General features: G+C 29.0%; 1 protein-coding gene across 1 annotated transcript; it reads left to right on the top strand.

The window, feature by feature from the left end:
* The first annotated feature begins 83 nt into the window (after nucleotides 1-83).
* Nucleotides 84-2,444, top strand: LOC105621368. The gene is made up of 2 exons (XM_012202833.1): nucleotides 84-277; nucleotides 1,208-2,444. The coding sequence occupies exons 1-2, from the start codon at nucleotides 84-86 to the stop codon at nucleotides 2,442-2,444; spliced, it is 1,431 nt and encodes a 476-aa protein (XP_012058223.1).
* The last annotated feature ends 7,562 nt before the right edge of the window (nucleotides 2,445-10,006 follow it).

The raw sequence follows: 10,006 nt of genomic DNA on the forward strand, positions 1-10,006 counted from the left end.
AAATGTGCTATTGTAGTTTGTAGGTTATTTCTTATTGTCATATGTCTTTCTCGCAGGAAGCTTTAGATCTTCTTCGAAATATTATGGAGGAGAATAAAGATTTTAAAAATATTTGGAAAGTTTATCGTTCATCTGAGACAGAACGAGTTAGATCAAATACTTTACCTGGATTGTTGCCATCCAATAACCAGTCGTTCAAATACAACACGAACGACAATTCGCATGCTTTAATCAGACCATACAGTTGCGAACTATATGGGAGTAACAGAGAATTAAGGTACTTTTTTATTTGATAATTGCGCATGGAGGAATCAGCCCCTATGATCTTGATACATATTGTTGATACATATGACTGTCAGTAACAGTTTTGTGAGTAACCTCCAACAAGTTTTAGCTGTCATTCGTTATTCATTAAAAAATTAACTAAACAATTTTTATAAATAAAAGGTAATTTTTAAACACAAGATATAGATTTTATTAGTTATTCTGCTATATAATTTATATGATATTCTTCTTTTATGTTGTCAACATGATATAAAGATATTTTATACAAGGTGAGAGCCATCTAACATTTTTTTCCTGTCAAGAAATGTTCGACTTAATTGTTGATATAAAATTGACAATTAAAGACACATTTATATTGTTAAAGACACATTTTGTAAATAGAGAAAAATATGGGATAATATAAAATCGAGAAAGATAAATATGTTTATATACATATATATGTGTATATACATGTTAAGCTAAATATGTATATATATATATATATGTGTAAATATTTCATATTTATAAAATTTATTTTATTAATAATATTTTAACAAATAACGAGCGATGGCTAAAATTTGTTAGAGATCACTTAAATCTGTGACATACGATGCTTGTTTTCTTGTTAGATTGCTAGCTGAATTAGAATCTTGCCATATTGATTGCGATGTTGTTAGTGCCAGCATCACAGCCAATACGATAATGATAAGATTCTAATCCAGCAGGAAAATAAGCATTGTGTACCACAAGTTTTAGAGATATGATTTTGAAAACATAAGGTCAAGATAAGATCATTAAAGGACTTCTTTGCTGACTGCTGTGGTAATACATATCGAATTTATAAAATTAATGCTGAATTCAATTTGAACATGACACATGTTGATGTAATCAACATAACTTAAAGATATAATGCCGAATAGAATGAATAAAATATTATTTGCAGCATAAGGTTCCAAGATAGGATGTTAAAAGTTAACAGTGACCGTATGAGTACATGGGTTTTTCCACACTACAATCATGGTATTGAAAATCTGAACTGGAGCATGCAATGTAACCAAGGATCATTTATAAGAAACACTACACCAATGAAAGATCAGTTGGAACATATGGAAGTTGAATCAGCGAATCAATCAACAGAGGAATATACTGTATATCAACCAGAAGAGGCTGGTACAATTAAATCTGTTATTTTTTCAAAGAAGACTAGTTTGCGCCCAAAATTGAAAATAAAATCTGAGAAACAAAAACCTGAGAAGAGACAGGGCTCAAATCCTGTGAACGAAGACAATATAACACCTACAAAGAAATCGAAGGATGTATTAGACAATCTCCATCCAATTGCTCTGTCTGATTCTTCTGCCATTTTTACTACTGATAGCTGCAACAAACGCGATCCTCAAGCTAAACATCCGCTGAAAAAGAACTTTTTCTTCTGTAAACGTTCTATGTTTTTACTATTATTATCTACGATACTTGTAGCTTTTATCTCGGTGTACTTGTATGAAAATCAGGAGACTCGCAAGCATAGCAATGATTTTGCAAATGCCGTTATTGAATTAAAGGAGCGAATTCATGGTCACAATTTGCAGAAACTCTGTGAATATCTTCAGAGTGATGTACCCTCTTTCAAAGTGATAGTTCTCTTCGGTGACACAGGCGTCGGTAAATCATACACGGTAGATATCATAAGAAGGAATTTCCCACGAAAGTATGCTATTCGTCAATATTTCCCGCCATTGGAAGCCGTGAATGACATCAACCTTCCTCTCTTATATCCGAATCTAATTATTCTGGAAAATTTGAAAAAACGCGATTTAACGGCCTTTGTAAACTTTCTAGAGGCCCGTCGAGACACGTATAAGAATCGCTTCGTGACCATACTGGCCATTTTCAACTTCGAAGATTTAATTGAACTCGAGATACGAATAAGAAATCGGCTCCATGATGCAGCCGTAATAAAAAACGCTTTTCTCAACAAAAATATTGAAGTTGAAATTTTTTTCTATGATTCTTTGAATGAGAATGCTTTAGAGAGTTGCATTATAGATGCGATCAAAGAGAGCAAGTTGACGCTCAATGAAAAACAATTTGATCTTGTTAAAGAGAATCTGTTGATACATCAGGCCGGTTGTAAAAGGGCCTACAGGTATGTTCAGATGATCGGTAGGCAACATGAATGAATGTAAAAATTGATCGATAGAATTCCTTACAAGACGAAAAGACTGATGAAATCATTATTTTACGACTGACATAACAAATATCCGACTGTGACGAGCATTTTTTTTGTATATATACTTTATGTAATTGTTTAAATTACATGAGTGCTTTCTAATTGCTTAACATATTTTAATATAAATATACATAGGAATAAAATGTAGCATTATGCACGATTCAATTAGAACAAATGCGTCACGTACACGATTTAGATAAGGATAGAATTAAGTTAAAAGTAAAATTCTTTTTCTACCTGTATTGAATGAGAAGCACAAAAAAAAACAGTCCATTATCTTCCAATCTTATAGTTACCATGATAGTAACATGTAATTATTACAAAAATACAAGCTTACACAATTGATTTGTAGCCTTTGAACTGAGTACAGATGTGTGTCAATGATTACGATAATTAGAATTTTATGTCACCGTGTTCACGAAAATGTATAGTGATTTTACAATTGGAAAGCACTCTATGTATTGTGATAATATTAAGATAATATTAAGTGATAATATTAAGATCTAATAAATAGTTCTTACGAGCGAATATATTTTTGAATGTAAATATTTTTCGAAATGCATTTTCGCTTTGATTAATTAAATGATCATCGACTTTCTCGCTGATTTTTCGTTAAAGGACATAATTTTGATAATTTATGGAAAGAGATCGAGCAGCCAATTTCATTAGTGAAAGCTAGCTTGGACGAATATGACGTTCACGGTCTGTGGACTTGAACGCATGATGAAATTTTCGTATGCATTACTTCCGGATTGTGAATATTGAAGATTCGAGCGGTAATTTTTGCGGGCGATGTCGTATCACTTATGTTTGATGAAACGCGTAATCGATTCATGGTTTCGCACGATTGAACGAACTCATGTGAATTAAGATATATACGACATATACAATGTTGCGGACTTTCTTTCTATAATTGCATTCTTTCTATAATTGCACTCACAATGATTTGTAAATGAATAATCAACTATGATACTATGTACGTTAAGTAACGACACTTAAACTATGTTACGTTATTATTACTAATCGCTCTTGTGCAATCGAAAAGTCGCTCGATTGTATTTCTAGGTAGGTATAAGTGAAATTTTTCCAAGACGTGAAAGAAAGAATTTCTTATCGATTACATAAAATGCGGTCGAGTTGCCGCTATGAATGTTTTGAAGCATTTTTTGATTGATCAATTAGTAAAATTCTTTCTTCCGAATGGTCAATCAAATGCTTCAAAGCATTCGTAGCGACAACTCGATCGCACCCACAGACATCGTTCTATCTCTACTTAGAAATAAGTGGGGGAAGAATTAAGTGCCAAAAAAGACTTGAAAAAGACTATTAAGAATATTTTATTTTTAAGTTATAAATTTGATAATGTTGAGTTAGAATGTGGTCAGAATGGATTGCAATCAGTGCCTTTAATTAACTATTCTCATAGACGTCTTTTAGAGGTACATTAAAGTTGCTACTTGTATTTTTTGGAACTATTTTGCTCAATCTATTTATATTTCAATTTATAGTAATTATATAGATTATGTAGATTTACATTATGGACAAATTATAGAATTTTCATTTTATACTTATGACTTTTTAAATATTAATTTATGAGAAAAAACTAATTCAACATTGATTATAGAACATTGATTATACATATAGCGAAAGGATTTCTTTAGATTGATAAGAAAAATTATAATAATATTAAATATAATATTAAATATAATAATATTAAATATAACACAAATTATAATATTATTATAATATTATTATAATATAACATAATATTGTAATGAATATAATGTATTATTATTATGTTATATATATATATGTTATCTTATTGTATTACATATTATATTATAATAATATTATAATTAAAAAAAATTTAATATTTCTTTATAAATAAACGTTTTCAAGAAATGAGAGAGATCGGAGAAAGCGTTAAAAATACGAAATTGGTAGTAATTTTGAGCGATCCCATATAGTTAATAATTCTTTTAGATGTTGCAAGTCGCAGTCAACCGATGGACGCGGAAATAAGTTGAATATTTTGTGAACGACTTTGTATACATTAGCATTTACCAGGTTTTCTAATATACAGGATTATTTAATCATCAAGATTCAATCTTAATCTTCATTACAACCCATTTCTTTTTCCCTTAATTAAGCCATTATGTGATTTTCTCGTGACGCAATTTAAAAAGAGGGATCAATCAGTTAGAAATTTTTATTTTGTGACGTTACGTCTGCAGAAAATAAAAAAAGTATCTCTCATTTGCTTCTTACGTGCACCAATGAGATGTGACGCAACTAGTCAGAAGTTACGTTCGTCTTTTAACACGCAAAACTATGTGTATTACATGATTACGTCGTAGGACTTACAATTCGCCCTCTTTACATCACTTCCCCGAATGTTTCGTGACAGGAAATAGAAAGTTCATATATGTATTTGTATATTTACGAAAACGCGCGATTAATTTAATATAGCAATCCCTTGATATTCTTTCCCAATCTCCCCCTTCTTTGGAAAATGCGAAACTCCAGGGGAACCTGGAGAACGTTTCCTGTTTATTGGAAGTTAATTTTTGTTTGACTCATCTTTTTTAACGATTAAGCTAAAGGCTTGTGGCGACACAGACATCCTGTGCGTACACGTGAGTGCTAAGGTGTTACCGAAGATAAACGCGAAGATTAACGCGAATTCGAACCAACAATTTTCAGCTTGGTTACCTAGCGTCATTCCTTACATCCGTTTTGATGACATCGGTTAATGTTTGCTTCTCCCGATTCGAGGATGTTTTCTACGCAATGTTATTGAATTAATTAGCGTTATGAACTCTTTCTATAGAGACAAAATTAAGCTAACTTTCTTCGAACGTACATACACTCTCTGTCTCTCTTTAAAAAAAAAGTAATTGTAATTACCACACACTTAATTATAATTTATAGTAATTTTTGCCAACTATATTTTTTTTGCTAGAACTTTCAATACGTATTATTAACACACACTATAGCAATAATAATTATAAAAATACAGTTCCTATTTCGTAATTATGTAATCCCAGATAGCACAGAATATTTAAATAATAAATATTCATAAATTCATAAATATTTGGTAGGTATTATTTATTCGAAAATATTATCTAATATTTATAATAAATATAAATTAATATTCTTTACTTGGATTCTAATGTCTTATTAAATATATATTTTCATAGCATTTACATAATATGTAAATGCTATAAATATTTCATATTTATGATAAATATTTATGATCTGTACACACTCTAAGATCATCAAAATATTTACAAAATATTAAAAATAAATCTTACAAATGTTTTGTAAATGTTTTATAAATATATTGTATGCTGTCTAGGATTATCTAGATAGATCACAAAATAATAATAAATTCAAGATGAAAAGCCATTTCAAGAAAGTCTCTTAAAAATTATAATGTCAAGAATTTACTCAAAATCATCAACAAATAAAAAAAAGTGTATCAAATGATAATATTATGATGATTCCTGAAATGACTTCTATTTGCTATCATCTTAATCTTATTATATGATATTGTGTACTATAGTCAAAATACCAAACAATTTTTTCTAAGTGTAATGACTGCGTCAATTGTACGCCATTAAATTTATGCTCATGCAAATATAAATTGGGCAATCAGTTAATTTTTAAACCGTTTGTATAAGCTATATTTCTTATTCTATGTTTTTTTTGATTTTTTTCTTTTAATTATCTTTTTCAAAACTATTTATGTGCTGCTACTATTATTACATCTTTTGTAAGTATTGCATTATTTTGTTTGAACTGAAAATTGTATAAATTCACAAGAAATATTATTATACGATGATCGAATCACTTTGACACTATGGCATTTTTTACTCGTGTGTTTTATTTCATCAATCGATTTTTATTTAACATCAGCGTTGAAACGTCTAGGTAAAACGTATCTGATACAGTATCTTATAGATACTTTAATTGTACCTAAGTATCTAGATTTTTATAGGCAAGATACTTGTACCTGTATCTGGATATTTTTTGTACCTTTTAGATTTAAATGCAAGGTATTTATTTATACTTATGTCATTATATTAGAAATTTAATTTTTGATTGTTATATAAATTATCGTTTTTCTCTAATTCTCAACGTTGTGCAAGTACTTTATCACATAGGTAATTTTGGTATTTTTAATATTTAGTGAATGACGATTCTCAAAGAATTTCATAGAAAAAGGCAAAGATTCATTTGTCGTATTACAAAGCATTTCAAGCCTATTGATTAGCTGCAAGAAAGAGAATTTGTCGAATCTCTCTATCTTATACACCCAAAGAAATATTCTACCGATAAGCGGAAAATTCTTCTTAGCACTTCCTCTAAGCAGAAAAATTTTACATGAATCAGGCGTGTGTATTTATAATACGTATTCATCTATAAAAATGAGGACACATAAGCTATGATTAAAAATAAATTTTTCTATAGAAAATTATTACAATAATTCAAATAATCTTTTGAAATAAGCTCTGATGAAAATAAAAATCGGATTGTAAATTGGATGTAATGAGAGAATAATAAAAACGTAAACGAAACTTCTAAAAGGCGAAAATTGAAATATTAAAATGTAAAAGAAGCGTAAATGCTTCTTTTATATTTCATTATTTCAATTTTCACTTTCTAGAAGGCTTCTTATGTTTTTGTTACTCTCCTATTACATTCGACTTACGCTCTGATTTTTATTTTCATCAGGGAGAGGATGTACAAGATACTAGCGGCATACTTATTTGTTAGCAGAAAATTGTCATTTATGTGCTATGCATGCATGTCAGTATATGCAAGACATTCTTTTAGTATTAAGAGGATTCTTGGTAAAAAATTTTTCATACATGAATATAAATAATTTATAAAGCATTTTCTTGAAGTCGTATATAAATAGAAAATCTTCTGACATTAACATGCTAAATGTCAGAATTTTTTTTTTTTGGGTACTCAATCAATGAATTTAAAACTTTGTCGTACGACAGGGGCTAGTATTCCAATTAAAGGTTAATATTCGTTTTATTTTACGACAAGCTTTTCAAGCCTGTTGATTGGTTGCAAGATAAAGAGGTTCTCGGATCTTTTTGGCCTACAGCCAATTAACATGCTTGAAAAATTTGTCATACAAATGTAATAACAGTCTTGAAAGAGTGGCAAACATGTGATATGTACTCCTCTGATTTCAAGCATAAAGTGCTATAGAATATGCCTATTATGAACGCAAGAAAAAATTGTAATTTGTCGTGTAGTAAGTATAATTGTTTTGTAATCTTTATCATTGGAAATTAAAAGTTGAACTAAGTTTTCTTAGTCTGTACATTTTTAACATTATAAGTCGGAAATTAAACTAAAACTAAGTTTTTTTTACTTATTCAAACCTTTATCAGGACTTTTAAATTTTCATTTTAAATAAAGGTCAAGCAAACAACTTTAAAGATTCAAATAAAAAATAAAAAATAAGATATTTTATAAAATACATGGTTGTCCATAGCAATGACGTATGTACAATTATAATTTTCATTATTCAAATATTTTTGTATGTATTACTTAAGTAGTAGTTTCATATAAAATAAAATTTGTTTACGCAGTTTGTTATTTTCTTTTTTCATTCTTTTCTCTTTTTTCTAAAATATATTTAAATTTTTCAGGTACTTCTATGCTGTATCTATACTCAGATAATTTTTGAAAATTATTTCTATATTTATAACTAAATATTTTTCCCACACATACCTATATCTATATCTATATAAATACCTATATCTATACCTAAATATTCCTTTCAAACGGTATCTGTTTCAACACTATTTAATACATTATTTTTTTGTTATCAATGTCTTTTTTCTACTTTATTATTTAATTAATTTATATTATCTACATTTGAATTGTCAGTTATTAATTTGCAATTTTTTTTAATATATCATTTTAGCCTTAGCTTTCCAACTTATTGTATGTAATTATAGCTTTTAGGTTTAGGTTTTAAACAGCACTTAAATGCTAATACTTCATTTATTATGTGCAACTTCATATATTGTGTCTTTGCTGTATCACATTTTCTGTAATTATTTTCATTAATATTCTTTAATTGCAGTTATTATTATTGTTATTTTAACATCTAACATCTTTACAATTATTATTATTGTTATTTTAACATTTCCTACTTTGCAGCATATTAACGAACAACATCACTGTGTTACATTAATACGCTATAGGTTGCATTCTGCTACGCGAAACATATATAGTTATCACAATTAGAGTAAATAAACTTTATAAAAATTTTTCTTGTATCAGAATTAACCTTCAACCAACCGGTTGAACCGGATGTCGACAACAGTCGAGTCAGCTAGAAGATGATCGGCGTCCGGAATTAACTCGAATATACAGTCGGGGATTGTTATGAAATTGATAGAGCCGTGCATTCTATACATGTATGCTATTTAAATATCTATAAAAGAGGGTAGAAAGCAAGCATAGTTGCGAATTCACATTCGACAGAGTTTTAATGGGAAAGTTGGATTACGTTTGATTCACCATGCATTAGGAACAAAGGCGAAGTCTTTTTGTACTCTGAAGGATTCATGGATCTCCGCGAGGACACGCTCGTTCACGATTGGAAAAGAGGTGTGGAGGAAGGGCGACGGGCTGGAAATTATAAAAGAGCCATCGACCAGCAAGAGTGGGGCAGTCGCTTTCAAGTGTGCACCTGGGGCTCGACGATCGGTGTACGTTCATATAATCATAGGATAAGTGCTTAAGACATAGATCCTCATCGCTTCGATTTCGCGCGGTTCCTCAAGAGGCAGATTGAGCGTGAAAGTAGGATTTTTTCAATTAATTTACATAATTTTGAATACTTAACATATCTTGTTTTTTAGTCTTTTGTGTGAAGATGGTCTATTTTTTCTTATAGATGTTAAGTGTAATCATTAGGGCAATTAAAATATGCATAAGGCATGTTTTTTTTTGATTAATAAAGAAATAAACTATGATAAAAAATATAAATTTGTTTCATAAGAAATTATGCATTTTGCTCTATATGTTATAGCATATTTTGCATATTTCATACATAAGAGCATATTTTTGCATATTTCCACACATGTACAATATTTACACATTATTTTTATTTTTATTGTATATTTCATATCATTTTCTAATTTAAGTTTATAATTAGTTTTTTTTCTGATGTAAATAGGAGAATTTCTGAGAATAAGTTTTTCCCGATCAGAAATCGATGCTATATCATGTTTTATATTTTTGAAAAAGGAATTGATTAGATAAATAATTTCCACATGCCGCGATGCAGTGATGTCAAAGAAATCACAAGGAGAAAAAGATTTTGCTTTTTTACATTCAATCTTCTATATTTTTGTCTCATACAATACATAACATCTCTCTCTCTCTCTNTCTCTCTCTCTCTCTACTACTATACTATACTATATATATATATATATATATATATATATATATATATATATATATATATATATA

The sequence above is a fragment of the Atta cephalotes genome, assembly GCF_000143395.1.
Source record: "Atta cephalotes unplaced genomic scaffold scaffold00033, whole genome shotgun sequence".
In the NCBI taxonomy this organism is placed as follows: domain Eukaryota; kingdom Metazoa; phylum Arthropoda; class Insecta; order Hymenoptera; family Formicidae; genus Atta; species Atta cephalotes.